Consider the following 23,279-nt stretch of genomic DNA (forward strand, 5'->3'; position numbering starts at 1 on the left):
TATTTAGGATCTGAAACCTTCAGTGAACCGATCAGCAATGCTGCTCTGTGTTCTGTTGAGTTTGTCTGCTTGTAGAAGACCTTCAGCTGAACAGACGCCTCGGTCTGCTGCAGTGAGTCTGTTCCATTGATGGCCATTCATCCGGCATTCTGTTGACAAAGAAATCGGCAGGATTCTTTTGGCCACCACTTTGGGTCGGACTGAAATATTTGAACAATTATTGGATGGATTGCAAGGAAATTTTGTCCAGAAATGTGTGGTCCCCAGAGGATGAACCCTGCTGACTTTGGTGACTCTAACCCTCTCTTCTTAGGCCACCAGGAAGTCAAAGTTTTAATTTATTCTGTGAAACATCTCAACATCCACTGAATGGGGGTAGAGCTGCCTTCCTGTCGGGTCAACAGGACACTGCAGACACCCAGACCTCCTCCTCCTCCTCCTCCTCCTGCTCCCTTCGAGGGTGTTGCCCCCTCGTGGGCGGTGGTGGTGACGTCATTCAGTGTTCCCAGCAGAATCACATTTGTGGTTTTAAGTCAACTGATTGTCTTTACATTTGTATCCCTTAGGATTAACTTTAATAAGAATGATCCTGGAACATTTCATTTAGCACCGTTATCAGGTCACAATTTTATTTTGTCCAATATTTGGTTCGCGACTCAATGCCTGCAAAACAAATAAGATTCCCATGAGCCTCAGTTGTGTTCGCATGTTAGCATGCTGACACACTAAACTAGCATGGTTAACACAGCACATATGTAACAGCAGCACCGACTCACAGAGCAGCTAGAGTTAAGTTACTTAATGGTTCTATTAGGCAGTAAAGATTCATTTGTCATTTTTATGCTTTCAAATCTCAAAGCCTGGAAAAATGAAACCAAAACTATCTCCAGGGATAGACGCCTAAAATATTCTTCTTGTTATTTGAAATAGATGGACCCTTTAAAGTTTAAACTTAAGGCATAAGAATAACAACTTCTAGACTTGTAAAGTTGTAACATGTTCATCATCCCCCCCTGTAGTGTGCTGGTGTTCAGTTGTAGAACTAAAATGTAAAACTTGAATGTATTTGTGTGATAAAATGAAGACAAAGAGCTGTTTTTGTACTGTTATCTCTTCATTTATTGGTGCCGTGGTGCATTCAGGGACCCAGAGCAGCCACCAGCAGCTCCCACAGCAGGAAACAGAGCTTTTTGCAGGAATACAAATATATTAAACAGAACTTCACTAAAAACAGAGCGTATTATTTTAGCGTGTTTTTTTTTCTTTTTGAAACATCAAGGTGTCCACTTTATCCTTCTGAAGCTCAGACACCAACTCAAAAACCAAATGTTTCTCTTCGCTTAATATCAAATGCTTTAAATCACTCACGGTTGTTTTATTACATATGAATATATGAACAATAATTCCCCCTTGGTGCTTCAATAGAGACCTCGTGCAGTCAGATTGTTACCAGGGCCCTGTTGTTGGTACGAGGACAACAAAGTTCATAATATCTGGATGTTTTCGTTAGAAAATGACTTTTGAGGTTTTTAGCTGAGTGTGCGTTATTAGGAAATGATCAACATCTCTTGGTGTCGCTGCAAGAGCATTGAAGCCAGATTCAAGCGGCAGCTTCAAAGACACATTTAGTTTGCGGGGCAATAAAACAACCTGAGAAACGTTCATTCAGTCAAGCCGTCACAACAAGCTGAGGGAGGGGAACAGGTTCAGAGGAGGGATATCCATATCAGCATCTTATTGACAATCAAATTGCACTTCACTAAAAGAAAAACTAGAAAAAGAGTTTTTTTTCTATCCGGCTGCGTGATACAGACTCTATGAACACATGCAGAGGGATGAAGGCCATAGAGTGAAAAACATAAATATATGAAAGGAAAGTTTAAGATGTGAACAACAAAAATAAGTTGACAAACGATGACCTTTTGGAAACAGGACAGAGAGACGGGGGGGGGGGGGGGGGGGGGGGGGGGGGTCCATTCTAGTTAGTTTTTTTTCAGGTAACTTTTCTATTTATGTATTTTTTTTTTTACTTTTTTTATAGCGTATTAGTGTTGAACAAATAGAATTAATAAGATAGTAGCAGCACGTTTTTTATTTTTTGAATGTTTAACTTTTTTTGGGCTCTGTTTTCCTGCTGCAGGGGATGATGGGAACTGACCTCAGGACAGCTGAACAGCTCGGGGTCACGCTGGGGTCGATTGCACTGAAACCAAAACCACCTTATCCTCTGAAATCATCTGTTAGCGCTGCTTTACATTTATTATGAGATCAACGAGTTCTACTACTGCACGTTTCATCAACAGCAGCGATGTAAAGGTTCGTTGTACCCGGCAGCGTTTCCTCAGGAGCTGCCTTTGAAATGCTTTTTTTTAATTTAATGCAAATGGCAACATTAAAATCTCTCTTATTCAACGTTGGCCATTGCTGAGGGAGTTGCCCGTCTCTGATTGAGGAGTTTCCTCTGAAAGTGACAGAGGATGTCAGTGTGAAGGTGGTTTTGGTTAACAGGCTTCTGTTTGGTCTCTAGGAGGCACTGACTGGCTGCAGAGGCGGGCAGGGGGTAGAGCTGCCTTCCTGTCGGGTCAACAGGACACTGCAGACACCCAGACCTCCTCCTCCTCCTCCTCCTCCTCCTATTGCTCCCTTCGAGGGTGTTGCCCCCTCGTGGGCGGCGGTGGTGGTGGCGTCTTCGTTGTAGAGGCGTTTGATGCAATCGTAGAAGTCGTCCACCTCCATCTCCTCCACCTGAACACACAGAGACACCAACGTTATGACTCGGCTCGTCACTCTCCAGAACTCAATAATCAGTTAATCGTGACGGGTAGTTTACCCAAACGATTAAGACAACCAGCAAACATTTACATTTGAGAAGCAGGAACCAGTGAGGCTTCATCTTTTTTACTGAGAAAAACCAAAGAATCTTGAGAAACTAGTTAGAATACGCTAGATTAAAAAAATGGGCATTTTATTTTAAATATGAGCTTTAAAATGTGGCATTCTGGGGTACTATTATTCAGCTATTAATCAGTATTTCAGGTCTAGTTGAACAGCTGGCTAGTTAGCTGCTTTTCCTGAAGCTCTTTGACCAAATAAAATAAATTGGAGCGAAATGAAGACGGTGTCGACATCTTAACGCTGATTGGCAAACACTCGACACGTCACATCAAAGATCACATTTTCTCCTCGTCTCACGAAATGAGACGAGGAGAAATTTGCTGGCCGGCGAATTTCGCCGAAAAGCGACAAGTTTGCAGGTGTGAACAAATACAACAGAAAATGTTTTTGAAGAAGATCATCAACCATAGCTTTGATTCAGTATCAACATTGTTGTCAATTGATTAAGTGTTGATCGACTCATCATTTGATCATTTCTTAAGGTTTTGTTATCGTACCTTGCGCTTGGTGGACGCCTTGCAGCGCAGTGTGACCTTAAGGGGGCGGAGGTGTTTGGGTGGAGGGACTAGAACTGGGACGCTGCTCTTGTTGGTGGAGGTGGAGGTGGAGACGGAGCTCCAGGGCTGCTGGCTCCTATCCTCCCCACCAGCAGCGGTCTTTAGCTGGGCAGGGGTGGCGGTGGCGAGGGCGAGGTCCCTGGAAGACTCAGTGGTGGAGGTGATGATCCCTGGAAGGAAAAAAAGATGCAGAAATACTTTTTGTGCCGTTTGTTTCAAATAAACAAATGATGCGGCAGAACCAGAGATGTCGACATTTTTCCTTCTCAAAACCTGGTGCCTACATTACCCACCATGCAACTAGTTGCGGTTAATGTGAGGACATTTATCAGACATCACACCGCTCCCTCTGGAGACACTAAAGGGTTTATACAACTCGTTTTTTACCCCACATATGCAGACGGACTCCGCAACACCTGTAAGATGGGTAAAACTTACCCAGTGTGCAGCAGGGGAGAGCGGGGTCCTGAGCCAGAGGCTGCAGGGTGGTCTGGCTCTGAAGGGGTTGGTAGATGTAGACAGTGTTTGGAGGCAGGGAAGCCCTCAGTGTGGACAGACTACGAGCCACCAGCTCTCGACTCCGAATCAACGCAGAGCTGTCGATCTAAGAGACGGGGAAGAGGAGAGAGAGAGGGGGGGAGGGAAGAGGAGGAGGAGAGGGAAGAGGAGGAGAGAGACAGAGTAAGAAAGACGTGTCCTCTAGAGGCTGTAGTGCTCATTACAGGAACAAAACAACTCTTTCTCCTCATTCACAGAAGCTCAATATGAGCTTCTGGCTGCGTATTTCTTTTGGTCACATGATCCGACTCTGAGCATTTAGACCTTCTGATTGACCTCATGTTGATGGTAATGATGAAAGAGAGTCAGTCTGGTACCTGTGCCTTCCTCAGCAGGTCTATGGTAAGAGCCAGCCAGTCAGGACAGCAGGTCTCCAGCTCCAGGGTGACGAGGGCCAAGGCCAGCATGGATCCTCTGAGCTACAGGAACACATGAGGGACAAACTTGTTCAGTGGTCGGGTAGGTAACAGGTCCAGATGTGAGAAAACCTGTCCTCTTCAAAGACTGAACATGCTTTAAATTGACCAGAGATAATCAATGGTGTTAAATATAAAGAGTATGTGTGTGTGAACCTGTGTGAGCGTGTGGTCGGCCAGACAGTGGTAGAGTCGCCGTGTGAGCAGGGTGAGGTGCTGAGAGCGGTTCAGTCCCAACATGGAATCCAAAAACGCCGAACGGCACGACAACACCATCACATGGAACTATGGGAGAGGAGGAAATAACCAGCATTACTACCTCTGTTGGCTGGTATGAAAATCAAGCACATTTTAAAAGCAATACAAGTTTTGTCCCATTAGTTATGAATTTCAACCTCACCCGGACACGGACCCGGAGAGGATTGACAGATTGATGCTCTTTCTGGATTCTGTGGGTGGTGGTGCATGGCCGTTCTTAGTTGGTGGAGCGATTTGTCTGGTTAATTCCGATAACGAACGAGACTCCAGCATGCTAACTAGTTACGCGGCCCCGTGCGGTCGGCGTCCAGCTTCTTAGAGGGACAAGTGGCGTTCAGCCGCACGAGATTGAGCAATAACAGGTCTGTGATGCCCTTAGCTGTCCGGGGCTGCACGCGCGCCACACTGAGTGGATCAGCGTGTGTCCACCCTTCGCCGAGAGGCGTGGGTAACCCTCTGAACCCCACTCCTGATATCAGTCCTTTTTTATTTTATTATTACTTTAACAGCTCAGGGATGTTCAAGGAGAAACCTGTTTGTGCACTTTCTGAAGATGTTTTGCACTGTGAATTTGCACTGTCAGCTCTGTTTTTGAATAAAGGGTTAATGTTTTTTTGTTTTTTTTTATCAGATTCATCGATTAATCGAACAAATAATCAACAGATTAATCGATTATTAAAATAATCGTTAGTTGCCCTAAATTGTAGTATATTGCAGCAGAACCTAAAGATACTGAGATTCTATGTATAAGCTTGAGGTTCAAGCCAGAAGGTAATGAGGGCTGAAAAGCTGCAAGATCTACAGATTGTAAGAACACACCTGATATGAATGAATGTATTGAAACATTATCATATGGAGAAACTTATTAAAGTAAAATAAACTAAAGGACGGGAAGCAAAGAAAACAAACATTACCCAGCAGGCAGACAGTACCGTGTTTTTGCCACCCGGTGTCACTAACATTCATACAATACAAACAGATCAAAGGAGTCCTGTGTCTTTACAGAGAGCACAGATAAAGACTTCACTTCCCTGTGAAAGAGGACTATGTGAAGGCAAGGTAGAGAGGTGGAAGTATTCTAAATATAGCGTTCACATAAACCGATATAGATTCTATTAGGAGTCTAAAATACCTTTACAGCAGAGCTTTGCTCCCGTGCTGCTTCTCCATCTACTGTAGTAACACACTGACTGTGGAGAAGCACCTCATACAACCACACATCAATAATAATCTGAATCATCCCTTAAAGCTCTGATCATGTCAGACAGACGTACAATGTGCAGGAAGTCCAGCGCCGTGGCGGTGTGCAGATCCCAGTTGAGTTTGTCCAGGATGATCCTCTCCATCCTCAGGATCTCTGACGGGGAACAGCCACAGCTGCTAGAGGCAGCCATGTCTTTCAGAGAGGGCACACGCTGAACACACACACACACACACACACACACACACACACACACACACACACACACACACACACACACACACACACACACACACAGTTACTGGAACTGTCCTGTTGCAGTGAACACATTGTGTATTGGATTCTAACACATGTATAAGGATCTCAGTGTGTATTGCCCGTGTATTATGTGTGTGTTTCTACAAGTGTATCGTGTGTGTGTGTGTGTGTGTGTGTGTTCACCTCATCCTCCTCACAGGTCTTAGCAGCCAGGAAGAAGCAGGTGATGGCGATGCAGCGCAGGTACTTTGGACGGGCCTGAAGACAAACAATCCCATGAGTCAGTAAATCACAACGGGCTCATCGCTCACAGAACAAGAACCTTCAGTAAAGTACATCGAGCTTTCACAAGATGGCTCAACTAACGTCAGCAGCGCTGGCACAATATCAACACCACTGTATCATAATAATGCAACTTTTTAAAAACATGAATCAGTATTTTTGTGCTCGACTGAGGGCAGAAACCATGAGGCAGCAGTCTGCTCAACAGTAGCAGAGCGGTGTGTACCGATCAGGTAGCTGAGCTCACCGAAGGGAGAGGAGGTATGACACACACACACACACCACACACACATATACACACACGCACAGAAACTGTGTCTTATTGAGTCCAGCTTCTGATAACCCTGGAACATTTTATTCCTCAGTTATAAACAGTGGCTTCCTGTCCTTGGTGTGGGACATTTGTCCTGACCCGACATTCTCAATGAACACTTCCTACTTGCTGTGTACACGCAGACTGTCAGCTGTGACCCAAAACCTTGAATGGAAGCCAAAGCTACCAAGAACCTCTGATCCTGATCCATGGACAATATTTGATCATAAGAACTTTTATCTACAACCAAACAACTCCACTCATTCAATTAAACGTCTCCTTTTTTCTACTCTTATTCAGGGCGAACACTTCCACTGGTAGAACTGGCGCTGCTAACATTCTCAGCCGGTCACACCAGCACACGAGTTGGTCGCACCTTTACTTGGTACAGCGTGGTATTAATCAGTGAGGAAAGTAACTAAGTACATTTACTCAAGTAATTCTGATGCTACTTTCTACTCCACTCCAGTTCAGAGTGAAATATTGGAATTATTACCTCACCACATTTATGAGTAAATGAAATGCAATGCATTGTTCTATAGTGTATTAAACCACCTAACAGTATCATTTTGATTATTAAACTGGCTTTATAGCAGCTAGCTACAACATTAAATTGCATGTTACTGCATCATATAATAATAACCTAACATTTTAATAGCTAATAATGTAACAGCTAAAGAACCCATTTGCATAGTGAGTACTTAAGTTCGTTGTCTTGATTATATATTTTCATACTTTAACTGAAGTAAAATTTGGAATGAAGGACTGTTGATTGTCTGGTGTGTGCGGGTAAATAAAATAAATGTATAAAAAATTGGTTCAACCCGTCGTCGTGCCTGTGCTCTCCCACGTTTTTTTAAAAGTCAGTTAACATTTGAAAATCCTTGCGTGTTCACCAGGCGTAACGCTCACAGCAACATCAGTACCTCACTAGTGCAGGAGGCGCTTCTTTACCTTGATGGGAGCGAGGAAGCGGTCCAGCATGCTGACAGCTAACACCAGGGTCTCTGGGTACAGCTGCAGTCTGCTGTGGAGCTCCGTCAGCCAGCGCACTGCCTCGTCCCGCTGGGCGGGGGAGACGTCTGTATCCTGCAACACACACACAGACAGACAGACAGCTGAGCAACAAGCTAGGCCACTGACACACTGGCTCCTGTCTACGTGTCCTTATGAGGACCACGAAATATGTCATCGTGCTCATTCATCCTCCCCGCACGTAAAGCGTGAGGAAGAAAGAAGCCTTTGACGTCGCTCCCCTTTCCACTGGAACTACACCGGAGCACATTTCCAACACGCTGAACGCTGCTTGCGTGCGTGAAAGGTGGCAGCTAGAGATCAGCTGCGTTTGATGATCACAGTCCAGCTGTGGCGATTCTTTTTGTGACGTCAACATGTTTGTTCAACAGCTTTGTTCTCCTGTGGACATGGATCTATATTCCGCTTTGACAAGAAAACTGTTTGGACTGGAGAGTAATTATTAGTTTCTCTTCGGATGTTGAGCTTGTAGAGCTTTTAGCTACTGCCACCAAACCAAACTGTTCTATTAGTTTAGTTTTTATCTTATTAAAAGGCAGCAATTCACAACAACACGGTGATGTAGCGTACTTGTGTAGAACAGAAACATTACTCCAGCTCACGCTACAAAATGTATAATATACATCTATATGTTTACAGAGGACAAGCAAATAATGAAACTACATGTTTGGTTTTCTCAAGACAACAAAGTAAGTTTATGATGAGACTAAATCATTTCATCCCTAGTTTAGGCCTAAGTGAGCAAATCCATTCAGACCGAAGTTCAATTTCCCCCCCGATTAATCCATGAATGAATTAGTCTACGAAACATCCAGATTAAAGGTTTTGTTTAACCATAAACTCAAAATCAAACGATATTCAGCTGACTATGATATATGAGAACGAAAAGCAGCAAATACTATTATTTGATTATTATTTTCTTCCACTATTTTTGATCAGAAAATAACTTGAACATTCAAATCATCATCAAAATATTTGCAGATTGTTTTACTGTTGATCGACTCGCCACCTCAGCTCGATTCACTTCTGTCCGTCCGTATGTCTGAGAACCTTTCATCAGATCTACTTCACACCTGGGGGGTGTATTCTAGGCGACCTAATATTGGTGCAATATCAATAAGCTTTGAATAAACAAGCGATGGTGCTCTGTGCTGCAGAGGGGGCGGAGCTTCAGGAGTCGAGCATGTCATCCCCAGCAGGACCATCTTGAACCAAGACGAAAGGTTTTACATGCTTTGCTTTTGTAAACACGTACACATTACATCATCTAAAACTGGGTCTTTGGACGTCAGCAGTCATTTTAAAGTCCCATAAATGAGATAATATTAGCTATTTCTTAAAAAAAGATGCCAGAAATACGACATTCAAAGCAATCCTTAATGTATACCAGATTAGTCTCAGAAATGAAATGACTGGTTCATTGAGTGGAATGTCTGTACTGGCAGCAGGGGGTCAAAGGTCAGAAGGCAACCCGTTAGCCATCTCATATGCAGCTTGACACTGTTCAGCCTCTCGGCTGTCCAAACCTAAAACAACGGGCCTCCTTCCAGCCTGTTCCCACTGCTGGACCAAAAAGACTGGATCCGCCTCCCCCGGCCCCGCAGGCCAAGCAGCCCCCTTCCTTCAGCTCGTTTTGGGGGTGAACCTCAGGCACTCACAGGCTGGAAGGGACGTGTAGCGGTTAATATTTGAGGACTTTGTTTGTGGCATTTTGTAGAAAAACATGTTCACTTCCTAAAAGTAAGGCATCAAAGAAAGCCGTTTCCTCCTCAGCGCCGTCCCTGAGCTGTGGTGGCCACCGGCCTCCTTCACAGCCGGAGTGAGCAGGTTGTTCAGCTGCCTCCACAACGGGGGCTGTGAACGCAGCCAAGTCCACGTCCACGTCCTCCCGTGGAGATCTCGTGGACGAGAGGATTCAGGCAGAATGTTCTTGTTGACTCTCACAACATGTTCGGGTTGGCCAGGTTTGTCAGACGAAGCAATCCAACTCGCACCAGGTAATGGTCATTTGAGGACGCCCTCTGTTCTTGGACTGGTTCCTCGGTGACTTGTCTGGCTCTCTGGATGTAGGCTGTGGGTAGAAGCCGGCCCGTTGGCAACGCAGTTTTTACACTGCGTTCTCCTCTTCTTCCCTTATCTCTTTCTGTTTACTTATTTTAAAAGTGCACCATTGCAGCATCCTGTGGTTAGCGCCGCCCAAGACGATTGTGATTGGTTGAAAGAAATACCAACGAGCCTGAGCGTGTGTGTTTCTCCACCATAGATAATATGGTGGAGAAACACACAGGTGGAGTTATTAGACATCAGGCACATTACCACAGACGCATTTGATTCAACCTGGACAAACGTCACAGCTGACGGAGCAGTATCCTACCCGGCAACAGTGCTGCTGGTTCTACAGCCCTGAGGAGACACACTGCCTCCATGTCCTCTTGTGACCGATTACACGCCTGCTAACTGTGTGAGTGACGTCCTCTACTGCCTTTGACCTCTTCATCGTCAACGCAGAACTACAAACAGGCAGAAATCCCACCGGAACGTACTGAAAGCTACACAATCAGTTTGTACTGCAGACTACATTAAGGGTACATAAGTAGTACATAGATACTGGCTCTGTGCAGTGAAAAGGAGTATTGGGTTAAGGTCGATTACAACGTTATCATGATGTGTTCACATGTGACCTCGTAGAACGCAGTTTTGGTGAGAAATATAAATAAATACGGTCGTTTGAAGGCGATGTTTTCACAACAACACAATACTAGAGAGGAAATGAGTTTACTCAAGCTCAGCATTAAAACTACTAATGAAAAGATTTGTTTTAAATCAATAAATATACAATCTTTGATTTCCTCATCATCTGAATTGTGTGTTATGAATTACTATAACAAAGTGAAAGTCCAACATTTAGAATTGTTGATGGTTTACAGACTTCAGAGCGGTTGAAATGATTTTTGGGACGATGGCAAAAATAAGAAATAGCGTGGAGCGTTGTAGACCAGCTGATACAATCAAACAACAACAAGATCTGGATCTGCTGATATGGATCAGCAATGATCAGCAAAACGAAGTATCTTTTCTTTAGTGCTGATCTGAGATCTGATCTGTGAGCTTTATGATCCGTTGCACCACCAGTTCACACATGACTGTACGATCACATGACTGTATGATCACATGACTGTACGATCACATGACTGTACGATCACACAATATCTCTTCCACTCAATGTAATATCCTCCAGTATTACTTTAAGGCAAATAATAACGATTAAATATTTCACCGTTAAATAATCTTTGTACAGCACATTATATATGCGAGCTCTCACATGTGTCACTTTTTTCTTGAACACTCTCTGTTGCTGGCTGGCACCAGAACCGTTTCGCTGAGACGCAATGCATTTTGGGCAGGTTGAGTGTGTTCAGTGAGCTCGCGTCTTATTGCTAAACAACCAGGCATTTCTCACAAACAAAAATCAACACACCAAATGCTCAGTTCGATGTCATATTAGGTTAGTGTGAGACTACCTTGGACTTTGTTTCGGTCGTCAGTGAACTGACTAACGTAGAAAAACAAAAGGTAAGACTTTGAAGCAGAGCCACCCCGGCTGCACTCTGGGATCTAGCAGCAGACGACAAGGGGTGGATTGTGTTGCGTTGGCCAGATTAAACTGAAGGTGCTGCAGTGACTCAGCAACAGACCTGGATTAAGAGCCACAGATTATCTGCTAATTCTGTTTTACTTGAATAGCTACACCTGGAGATCAGCTGGGAGCATGGAAACAAAAGTGCAGGTGGCAACAATAGCGTCACGCCCAGAAACAGAACAGGGAAAAACAAAAAGCTCCTAATAAAAACACACGCAGATGTCTGAGGAGTTAGAACATCATGAGCAAAGATCTCCAAAATGTATTCTATTCTGTGCTGTACTGTAGTTCCATTGGTGTGACTGGTTGGGTTGCTCATGCACAGACTAGTGACCCCAAAGTGGATCCCATTAGCTCAGGTAGCTTGATTAGCTTGATTAGAAGTGGCTACAATCGTGACTTAATGTGACGTAGGGAGAGCAGCTGCAACGAGTTCCAGGAAAATACTACAGTAAGTACTAAAGCAGAGTAGAGGCCACACAGTGGAGGACGACTTCCTCATCGAGCACGACGCAGACGTCACTAAAGCAAGATGGTGGTGAAACGACTTCTGAAGAATGTACCGATAAGGTTATCAGTGTCTTAAATGTGTTAGTCGACAAAATACATTTATTGAACCTTTTTTAACAAAACAAAACAAAAAAAAATAAAAAAATAAAAAAATCGGACAAAAACTAAAATAAAAGTTACATTTGAAAGTAGGAACTGTGGAATAATGTCCAACGATAATGCTAAAGACTTTTTAAACAAAGTCTCATTTAAGGATCTGTGGAACCACACGTTGCTCCTGATTGGTAAGGATGCAGCGTTAGTTATTATTGTTCTATCTTTCACGTTAATAAGGTATCGTAAAGCTGTCCACCATCTTCACCTGGATGTCCTCCATAAGCAGGTTAGCTTATTCATGCATGACAGATGCAGGATGTCACTACTGTACGTTTATCTGCGACATATCACTAATAAACTAAAACTACATCGAGATTTCTTTTAAATAAAGCGGGAACGATAATGAAAAGGAAAAAAATAAGTGAAGCAGAAATGGTAAAAAATAAACTGATAGCTGGAAATAATACCGAGGGTGAAACTAATTTGGATTAGTGGAATGAAGAATAAGAAATGAACAGGTATGTGAAATCCTGCGAGGGTGGGGCCGCTGAGCCATGATGACACGAGATGCTTGTGAGACCACACCAGGACGCTGGGTGAGACCAGCTGACTCACTGCTACATCATGGTAACAACCTTACTGTTGTAAGGTTGTTAGGTAAGGTTGTTACCCAGCCCCGGTGTGACGCACCGGGGCTGGGATCAGACTACTTACTGCAAAGAATTTACCACTCAAATGACGAGTTGATTAACCCTTCCAGGTCCATTGTTAATGGTGCTGTATTCCAACTCTTCAACCTTGACCCAGAAAGAGAGGTGTGACCGGAGTAAACGTTACTTTATGATATGTATTGGCTATGAAACTGTTGTAAACCCATAGTTTCTGTTTCAGTATTGTTCTTTAATGACCATCAGAATTCCATCAGATTTAAAGACGTTAGCTAGCTGCGGTGACCGTTAGCCTCCTCGCTTATTATCAACTAAAACGATAAAAATGAGGGTCTCCGGCCGAGAGAACGGTGTTTATTGTGTGTTTTAGGTTGATAAGTAACAGACAGAACCACAGGGAAAAGCTGCTGTTGTTGTTTTGTATTGGCTATGAAACTGTTGTAAACCCATAGTTTCTGTTTCAGTATTGTTCTTTAATGACCATCAGAATTCTGATAAATACATTTTGCACCAGAATTTTAAAAAACATATATAATTAGGATCACAAGGGTGGTGTTGCATACAATGTTTAAGTCTGTTATGTTCGATCACTGAACCCGTTTCTGATGTCAGACTCTATTTGAGCTGCTGGAAACATCTGGCTGTGACATCGCTTCATAGACGGAAACATGCACAAAACTAATAAAACCAATCAGTTATGGAGTTTTAAAGTTGGTATCTTGAGGAAAGTGCTGCCTGAGTCAAATAGCATTGATGCAGCTTTTCAAAGGCAGAATCATTTTTTGGTCAGTGTTGAGAATGTATTGTGTTAGTGGATCCAGAGGTACATCCTCACCTGTGGGGAGGGCTTCTTCGGCACGTAGACCTTCCACATTTGGGCTTCCCTAGAGGCGGCCTTTTCCAGAAGAAAAGACAGCCTCTGGCGTCCCCAGGGTTCCAAGAACTTCATTCTTTCCCCTGGTTGAGCCTACCTCCCCACTGGACACAGCTACCTGCACAGGGACACAGCACATCATCACACACACACACACACACACCATACATCTGGGGCTCCAGACCCTTAAAAAAATGAGACAATATCTATCTGCGTCCCCTCGTCACAGTTGCATATTACGCTAACAAGTGTTGCCCAGCTGGCCAGAGAGTAGCTTAAGAAAATTACCCAGTGACTCACAAGAAACAAGTTTTTTATTTCTATTTTTTAAACTGGCAGATATTTTGCTGACACTTTATTATGCCCTTAAAAACCTCAAGGTGTATTTGATATGATTTTTGTGCCAGTGTGATGACGGTCTGAGATAGGTCAGATGTTTAATTTGTCAAGATATATATTGATACTGGGATACAAAGTTACAAGTAGTATACTAGGATATAGGAAATGTGTCAACATCTCACATGCCAACAGCAAAGTATGAAAAATCTAGAATTTTGTGACGAATCAGTTGTTCTTTCAGCAGCTTCATGATGACGTCAGGAGGTTAAAGGAACAAGGGTGACTGAGGACCCTCAGAGGAAAGATTGAGGTCATGTTGGTATATTTAGGGCACTGAATATCAAACCTTAGTAACGTTAACGTCACCCACGAGTACACACTTTGTGTTAGCATAAAGTCAACGTTACATTAAAGCCAACTGGCAAACCTATAGATGGCTTTGACTCTAGATTGACTGCAAGATTTGACTGTAACGTCAATCATATCAGTCGCCGTCTAAAGAGTGACGGAGTGAATTGGGCAACTTCCCATCTCTCACTGGGGAACTAGCGTTGCCTTGAATCTCCTCCGGGAGTTCCCACTTCTTTGGAAACCACCGGGCCTCCTGAAGCAGGTGCATGCATTACCGAGCATACCCTTCCAGTATCACCCTGAATGCGACTACTCCCCGGAGCGGAGCGAAGTTGAAAGGCTAGCGTCGCTAGCTGGCGTGAAATCGCGCACAAATTCGTTCGTGACTAAAAAATAAATGCTGAAGAACGTTCGTCAGTAAACGTGGCCCTCGGATGGTAGCATTTAAAATGAGTTAGGGCGCGTTTACGGCGAAGACCGCGCTAACTATACAATAGGGGCATTTAAATGGCTGACTCCAACCCAGCAAGTAGACGGAGCCCAACGCCTTACCTCCCCTGCGAAGCGGAGAACACCACAGTTGGATTTCATCCGGTCCACTCAGTTCGAGGATAAATATGGGGGTGAAATCGGGTACCCGTTCTTTCGTTTAATCATCCATCCTGTTGTCCATGGTGGTTCGTGTTAGGGAAAAGGGGTTGATGTAAAAAATATATAAAAATAAAAGAACGGAATAGACTGATGCGTCTACTTCCGAGGAGGGGACTCTGGGGAAGAGGACTCAGCCAGGCTCCGCCCACCTACGGGCAGACCGGGGGTAAAAAACGAAGTTACCCTCTGTGGAATATTTCCACTATTATTAAAAATATCTATAATACTTTCAATGGTGCTCAATTGTGAGTTTATAGTGAGCCTACTGTACCTCAAAATATCTTCGGTAACATCACTTTTAAACTCCAAAAAGTTAATTAGGAACATAACTTAAATTACAATACAATACATTATGTATACATATTAGGAGGATATATATATAGATATATTTTCAACTCTGTTTTGTATCATAGTGCATTTGCAGACCCACCCAAAGGCAGAAGACACACACATACAGCAATCATAAACCTAAAATATATATTAGTCTTCAGTTATCCTTATGAAAGTGGACACAGTTTTGACAGATCTCCATTTTCAACATTCAAAGACGTTATGTCTGACAATTATTATATAGTTGGTTGAAAACAATTGTAAAAACACAGTCAACTAACCAACTACGTAATGCTGTGATTGCGTCAGGGTCCATGCAGCCATGAGCCAATCACAGCATCCCATTTTGGGCGGACAATTTGAACGTACTAAACTACTGCTCGATGATTGGCTAAGTGAAACATCGATCGGAAGCAGGAGATCGGATCGTGTAACAGATAGGTTGTGTTTAGATTCCAGTGGCGTTTATCGGTGAATAAAAGATCGTCTCAAGTGCAAACCGCATGCTGGAAATGAAATAAATTAAGTCAAAACGATCCCAAAACATTACGTTTATGCTTTATTTATGCCGTTAAGTCCGAAAGGAGCTGGTTTTTATTATTGAGCAGAAGCCTTTTGATTGGTTGGTTCCGTGTGACGCTGGTAGGTGGGCGTGAGCTTATGAACATCAACAAAAGAGAGAACAAGAGAAAGAAGAAAGAAGAGGAGACGAGAAGGACTGTACGGCACAGCGGAAGACAACAGATATGTGGATTTAACCTGCAATAACAGGTAGAATAAACCTTTAAAACACTCTTTGTTGAAATGATACTTAATACACAGACAACGTGAACTAACGTTACATTTGTCTCTTCTCCCTGACGTTAACTCGAAAGAGGAGAGAAGGAAGAAAGCGAATGAAATGCAACGGTCGATAATGCGACCTCCGTTTATCTATATTATTAACTAACAAAAGCTAATCATTGTTAAAAAATGATAACGTGTATCTTTTCTTCTTCTGCAAATAAATATATCCCCCAATGCACAATTTGGAAAGAAATCGACCAAAACGTTTGGAATGGGTATTTTCCTTTTGCAATATCTGCAAAGAAATTGTAGCATTTATAGTGACTGTTTGTTTATTTTAAGCGCGTTAAGATTAAAACCAACTATGTTTTACATTCGTTTACACAGAGGGTTTGATTCATGCAGCTATTGCTGGTCTGTTATTGGTATCCTCTGATCCGTCCGCTGTACACAGCACATCTTTTCAACGCTATTAACTCTATATTCTCAAATACAAACCACCACAAGCAGACTCTGAGCAGAACACAGTCTTTTTTTATATTAATAATGGTGTCGAACAGTGCAGTTTTATACAGATTTACGGAATCAGGAATACTAAAACACACAGCCCCTCCCCCCGCTCCCTTCAGAGAGGATTTAAAGACGTTAGCTAGCTGCGGTGACCGTTAGCCTCCTCGGTTATTATCAACTAAAACGATAAAAATGAGGGTCTCCGGCCGAGAGAACGGTGTTTATTGTGTGTTTTAGGTTGTTAAGCAACAGACAGAACCTCGGGGAAAAGCTGCTGTTGTTGTCTTTTTCGGTCAGAAGACCGAGAAGGCGTCTACCGGAGGAAATCTGACACCGGAGCTCAGCTGAGGGCTGTGGGCGGGGCTCTGGGCTGTGACCCCTTAGAGCGGAGAGCACGTAGGCCAACAATAGACAGCACAGTAGTAAAACAACAAAGATATATCACCCAGAACAACATGCTTTTTTCCCTTCTTTTACCAAATATGGATACATAACGAAATGATTGCAGCTGCCCAGGTCTCAGAGAAAACCCCATTTGTTTGTGGTAGTGGAGGCCTTTCTTCTGATTCACTATTCTGGATTACAGTTGTGTGTTTTTGTGTAGATTGTATTTTGGACTGATCAGAGAACTTGACATGAATATGTGGTAATATTTTGGAGCTGAACCCTGGTGTTTTCCCTTTCTTCCAGTGAAGATACTGTGGTAAAAAAAACAAGAGATCACTTCCCCCAGTGCCAGCCCAGACATGGACGCCTACAAACTGATGAAGGAGCTGCGGGTGAATTATGAGCAGGAGGCTTATTATCGGCCCAAAGAGACGGGGCTGAGGCTCATCGAATCCACTGAAGAGGTGAGCACATTTGGGGGGAATTGATCATTAATCCACAGTAGTCCGTAAATGGGAAATCCTCTTCTGAACATTAAACACATTTGAAAGTTTTCGATCGACCTGTTTATCTATTTGTAAAACTATAAAATGTGAAAAAAAATAAGCCTGATCTGCTTTTTACTGCGACTAATCCTCTCCAAGACTTTTCTGCCAAAACGTGGGGAAGCACTGTGGCAGAGTGTGGCAGAACAAGCAGGTTAATCAACAACACGTCTTTGTTTTCCAGGATGACAGCCGGATCTCGGCCAAGTGCAGAAACGCCAAAGTGGAGGACCTGTGGAGTCTGACCAGCTTCTTCGGTTACAGCACGCAGACCTTCGTCCTGGCCGTTAACCTGCTGGACAGATTCCTGGCCATGATCCGGGTACGAGCAGCTCACACCTGATAGGACCGGACATGGGGCACTTTGGCTCTCGTTTTTTAACGGGACCTGGTGACACATTTTACGAGTACAAGATTTATAAAAAAACAATATCTCGTTTGTAAATAGTCTTTATTACGTCAATTACCACCAAAAAACTCCTACTTGCTTTATCAATTGTTTTCCCTGATCTTAATAAATAAATAAATAATTGGCTTGAAGTAACCAGGTCCAGCTCAATGATGTAAATCTTGTACTCAACCAGTCTCTTACCCGCGTCTGTCCCCCTCAGGTCCAGCCCAAGCACCTGTCCTGCGTCAGCGTCAGCTGCCTCCACATGGCGGCCAAGGTGACGGAGGAGGAGTGCGACCTGGCGCCCGCTGACGAGCTCATCCGCATCGGACAGTGCCGCTTCACCGCGTCCGACCTCTGCCGCATGGAGAAGATCGTCGGAGAGAAGCTCGGCTTCAAGTCCAACGCCGTCACCGCCTTAACCTTTCTGCACTTGTACCACCAGATCGCACTATCGCACTCCGCCGACAGGTGAGACCACCATTTAGTTTAATTTCTATGAAAACACAATCATGTTTGGGGGGCGCACTCAGGATTTACTGAACTTCTCTGGATGTCGACCTGAAATGTTCAGGTCGGCGTGCGAACACAAAGATATTCCCCATGATTTGATTGGCTGAGCTTCTCCACACCGCTGCTTGTTTGTAAGGTGATTCCAGCTGATGTGGGGTCAGCAGTCGACTATCAGTGTCTGAAGTGCACTGACACTTCACCCGTGCATAACCCTGACCTGGTGTATTGTTTTCAATATGCTGCTCAACACAAGCTCAAGTCAAGTTTGTTTTTTATGATTTTAGTTTGGGCAGTCTGTGCAATGATTCAGAGTTAAAGAAAGTTCATTCTGTTTGTCATGGAAACATCTCTGACCTGAAAACACACCGTAAACCTGACTGTGTGTGTGTGTGTGTGTGTGTGTGTTTGTGTGTCTGAACAGGAAGGAGACTCTGAGCCTGGAGAAGCTGGAAGCTCAACTCAAAGCCTGTCTGTGCCGGATCTCCTTCTCTAAAGCAAAGGTAGGAAGACAGGATCACAGTAGCTCAGCAGTCTAGCTAAGAAATTAGTGTTGTTTTTTTTTTTCAAATGTCGCCGTTAGTTTGACAACACTGAAACTCAAACACTTCCTGTCTCTTTTGTTTGTCCCTGCAGCCGTCCGTCCTCGCCTTGTCCCTCTTGAGGCAGGAGATCACAGCCGTCCAGTCGGAGGACATGTTGGAGATAGCCCATCACATCCAGAGACACCTAAAGGTAAACACCAGGTTATTACACAACAGCTGCCTCCAGTAACGGAACGTTCTGTTCCACAACAGCAGCTTGGAGATAATTCATTTGAGAGCAAATGAGAGTTCAGCGGTTTTCTATTTCTTTTTTCACTGCTGGTATCGGCTCAACGTTTCTTGGATCAGTTAAACAGGAACCCTTACTGTAACTCCACTAACATGAACACGACAACAAACCGTGTTTACCAGCAGCGCAGCCTGCAGGCTTATTGCTTGGTGGGGAAGTTCCTGACTTTATTTAAAGGGAAGTGAACACAACGTAGAATGTTGTAATCATATTCTACAGAGGGGGGGGGGGGGTGTGTGTGTGTGTGTGTGTGTGTGTATTTATTCTTGGCTTGGCTCTGGTCCACAGCATTTCTTGTATTGCCAGCCGTGGTTATGGAACCTGGTGTCTTGAGTTGCGACGGCTCGACTCAACACGTCGAAGGCAACGAGGCTTTTAAAGGCTTGTAGACACGCTCTACCTGATAACCCAAAGGAAGATGTCAAATCTTCAGATTATATTGTAAATTGTTGCCGAACTTTAAATGTCATGTTACAGCATTTCATCCTAAATTGTGTCTCGGGGTCATTTTAGGTCCTGCTACATTGCTGACACAGTGATACTGTGATCCCACTTCCAATCGCTTTAAAGTTGATGTGTTGCACGACCAGCTGATCAGGTTTCAGCTGGTCAGTCGCTGTTTTAACCTGGTTTCTCTTACCCTCCTGACCTGAAAAAAGAAACCAGGTTACCGTTTATAGGAACATACCGTTAACTAACAAGATTATTATCACCGATTTCCGTGAGTGAGCAGGGCAGAGGGCCGAGCGCCTAAACTGAGCTGCGTGGTTTGGTTTCAGATTACGGACGGCGAGCTGCTGCTGTGGAGTGAGCGAGTGGCTCCGTGTCTGTCGGACTACGCCTCGCCTGAATGCAGCAAGCCCAACCACAGGAAGCTGCAGTGGATCGTGTCGCGGCGGACTGCCCAGAACCTGCACAGCTACCGAACCGTCCCAGGGCTGCCCACCATCCCAGAGGTCTGCTGGGATGAGAGCGAGAGGTCAGAGCCCCACACACACCTGAACAACACACCAACACTGAGAGAGCCTCACACACACCTGAACAACACACCAACACTGAGAGAGCCTCACACACACCTGAACAACACACCAACACTGTGAGAGCCTCACACACACCTGAACAACACACCAACACTGTGAGAGCCTCACACACACCTGAACAACACACCAACACTGAGAGAGCCTCACACACACCTGAACAACACACCAACACTGTGAGAGCCTCACACACACCTGAACAACACACCAACACTGTGAGAGCCTCACACACACCTGAACAACACACCAACACTGTGAGAGCCTCACACACATCTGAACAACACACCAACACTGTGAGAGCCTCACACACACCTGAACAACACACCAACACTGTGAGAGCCTCACACACACCTGAACAACACACCAACACTGTGAGAGCCTCACACACATCTGAACAACACACCAACACTGTGAGAGCCTCACACACACCTGAACAACACACCAACACTGAGAGAGCCTCACACACACCTGAACAACACTCCAACTCTGTGAGAGCCTCACACACACCTGAACAACACACCAACACTGTGAGAGCCTCACACACACCTGAACAACACACCAACACTGAGAGAGCCTCACACACACCTGAACAACACACCAACACTGAGGGCCAAGAACAACAATCAGAACACTATCTGATGTCCATAGGAGTCAGTTGGTAAGACTGAGAATCTGAGCACGTATTCAGCGTTGCTTCAAAGCAAACTTGAACTATCTGACTGTAGTTTCTTTGTGACGCAGGTGTCAGCCTGATATGTGACGTTAAATACCAAACAATCCTGAAGACAATAACAGAGGCGTTTCAATTTAAAAGATACCAGACGCACCTTGTGTGTCACGCACACACGCCAAATGTTTGTTTTGTACAGCAGAGCCATGCCGATAGACACACTGTAAGAAGTCCGTCCAGTAGTCTGTCGTCTCAAATTAAACCACAAATGAAAGAAAAAAAAACTGAAGGCACTTAATTTTCCAACTGCACACATTAGTAAATGTGCCGTGGTGGATCATGTCAACTTATTATTTATGTTCAGTTTCAATTTGGATCAGCTGGAAGAGAAATGCTTAACTTTTCTTTTAAAACAAGGACTCTCTGCTGAGAGTCAGACAGATTAAATGGAGCATTCTTTACAGTGTGCTGTGTGTGTCGTAACACTCCTGGGGCAACACACAAAGTTTCTGATGTGTTGTAACAACACATCTTACACACACACACACACACACACACACACACACACACACACACACACACACACACAGTTAGTCAGGGCCTCTGGTATCTCCTGGCTCTCCATGATGGGAGTCTGTACGTGTCTCTGGTCGTGTCCCACTGACAGACGTTTCCATGACGTCACCAGAGGGCCTCGCCTTTATGTAACATGGAACTTTTGGTGTGTGTGTGTGTGTGTGTAAAAACAAACACAGAAGTGAAACGAGGAGACTTTCCCCAGCTGACTCCTGAAGACACTGATCATTAACAGCTCATACTGAAAGCTGCTGACTGTCAAATGTTTGTTTGAATCTGTTTTTACGACGCTGGATTCACATCTGAACTTTCAGCTCTTTAAACAGACTGCTGAGTCCGAACATGAGATCAGCTGATGACAGATTGCAGCAGTCTGCTTCACTAGTTTGTCACGCATACATAATGTTAACATCATGAGTCATTACGGAGCAAAGTGCTGCTTGTTTTCACTAGTTCATCTGTTCCTCAATCAGTTTATATTTCTTTATTCAGAGTTAAGTCCATCTTGTTTAGATTCTCTGTTTTGTCTGAGAAAAACTTTAAAATTGTATTTATTAAATTTACTTTAACTTGTATTCTATGTATAACAACAACATACCATGTGCTTTTATTGTCTTTAAGAAGAACTTTGATTCGACAGATCACTGAAATTATTAAATTTTGTTTGTCATGTGACCACATTAACCAACAGTCCCCCCCCCCCCCCCCTTGTCTCTGCAGTGAGGACTCCTGTGAGGACGTGATGAGTTCGGGTGAGGAGTCTCTCAGCAGCTCTCTGGGCAGCGACGCTGAAGGGCCCTTCTTCCCCCTGCACCTCCGCCGCCAAAAACACCGCCAACACCTCCACGCCTGACATGCCTCCCCCTCCCAGTCTCCCCCTCTAACTTCTTTACCCCCGAAGTCTTTAATTTATTGTTTAATAAGCTCTGGTGCTGAGGGGGAGCAGTCCGATCTCCTCCTGGTAGTGTTAGTTTGTAGAGATGTTAAGATGTCACATTCCAGGACGCAGACATGTGAAGGTCGGGCAGACCTCCGCCGGGGTCCCATTTAGAAACATCTCAACCTCAGACCAGAAACGGTTCACGTGGTCGACAAGATCATTTGCCAAAATGTTGTATTTATTTAATAGAAGAAAGGTGGATTCTTTTTTGACTGTTATTGCTGTAAGAATGCTTTTAATAAGGGGTTTGATTGCTAAGAAGCTGAGCGAGGCTGTGGTCCGTGATGGGGATGTAAACGTTGAAGTTATGAACCCTCCACATCTTCTGGATAACAGAAAGTAAAAACAGTTAGTGAGCACGTCTGCTCTCCTCTTCTGTAGTTGAGTTTCTTTAATCTCATGTGAAGTGTTGACCGGAGGCCTGAGTTTGTGTCAAACTGTTCACCGAGTGTTCAGAGCTCGTGCCTTGCTCAAAGGGAGCGGAGGTTCAGATTCGAGACCTCGCCGACACCACAGGCTGTTCCAGATGAACGTTTAAGGAGTGTGTGTTTGTGGATGTGTGTGTGCACGTATGACCCTGGTTCCAGTGTAAAGTAGATCCCTTTAGGATGTCGCTTAAAGACGTTTGGTGTTTTGAAACTGAGAATGCTGTATGGAACGAAGGAATGCTGACGGTGTAAAAACAGACTTAAGTCTAGAAAATTAAAAAAATGTTAATACAAAAACATGTAAAACTGTAAATGATGTACAAAAAAAAAAAAATGTTAATAGTTCTTTGTAGATATTAAGTTATTTATTCCCTTTTTGTCACCTGTACTGAAAAAGTCTAAAATCTTATAAAGAAATCTTATTTTTTAATCT

General features: G+C 44.0%; 2 protein-coding genes across 2 annotated transcripts; one reads left to right on the forward strand and one right to left on the reverse strand.

The window, feature by feature from the left end:
• Positions 1-1,136: 1,136 nt before the first annotated feature.
• Positions 1,137-15,016, reverse strand: ccni (cyclin I). The gene is made up of 10 exons (XM_079179441.1): positions 14,804-15,016; positions 13,523-13,679; positions 7,693-7,827; positions 6,327-6,401; positions 5,959-6,099; positions 4,583-4,711; positions 4,328-4,429; positions 3,891-4,056; positions 3,393-3,622; positions 1,137-2,745 (listed from the first exon to the last, which is right to left on the reverse strand). The coding sequence occupies exons 2-10, from the start codon at positions 13,634-13,636 to the stop codon at positions 2,524-2,526; spliced, it is 1,314 nt and encodes a 437-aa protein (XP_079035567.1). The 5' UTR covers positions 13,637-13,679; positions 14,804-15,016; the 3' UTR covers positions 1,137-2,523.
• Positions 15,017-15,914: 898 nt separating this feature from the next.
• Positions 15,915-23,269, forward strand: ccng2 (cyclin G2). Its single transcript, XM_079178577.1, has 8 exons — positions 15,915-16,003; positions 17,219-17,379; positions 17,645-17,782; positions 18,072-18,322; positions 18,786-18,864; positions 18,998-19,096; positions 19,975-20,174; positions 22,199-23,269. The coding sequence occupies exons 2-8, from the start codon at positions 17,275-17,277 to the stop codon at positions 22,329-22,331; spliced, it is 1,005 nt and encodes a 334-aa protein (XP_079034703.1). The 5' UTR covers positions 15,915-16,003; positions 17,219-17,274; the 3' UTR covers positions 22,332-23,269.
• Positions 23,270-23,279: the final 10 nt, after the last annotated feature.

This window comes from Pholis gunnellus (genome assembly GCF_910591455.1).
Source record: "Pholis gunnellus genome assembly, chromosome: 18".
In the NCBI taxonomy this organism is placed as follows: Eukaryota; Metazoa; Chordata; class Actinopteri; order Perciformes; family Pholidae; genus Pholis; species Pholis gunnellus.

What these genes read in the sequence shown, in the direction of transcription:
- ccni (XM_079179441.1), bottom strand. Translation starts at nt 13,636, where the DNA reads ATGAAGTTCTTGGAACCCTGGGGACGCCAGAGGCTGTCTTTTCTTCTG. An exon ending in CGAAGAAGCCCTCCCCACAG is followed by an intron (nt 7,828 to 13,522) that starts GTGAGGATGTAC and finishes TGTGTGTTGCAG; the next exon opens with GATACAGACGTCTCCCCCGC. An exon ending in GCTTCCTCGCTCCCATCAAG is followed by an intron (nt 6,402 to 7,692) that starts GTAAAGAAGCGC and finishes GTTTGTCTTCAG; the next exon opens with GCCCGTCCAAAGTACCTGCG.
- ccng2 (XM_079178577.1), top strand. Translation starts at nt 17,275, where the DNA reads ATGGACGCCTACAAACTGATGAAGGAGCTGCGGGTGAATTATGAGCAG. An exon ending in GATTCCTGGCCATGATCCGG is followed by an intron (nt 17,783 to 18,071) that starts GTACGAGCAGCT and finishes TGTCCCCCTCAG; the next exon opens with GTCCAGCCCAAGCACCTGTC. An exon ending in CTATCGCACTCCGCCGACAG is followed by an intron (nt 18,323 to 18,785) that starts GTGAGACCACCA and finishes GTGTCTGAACAG; the next exon opens with GAAGGAGACTCTGAGCCTGG.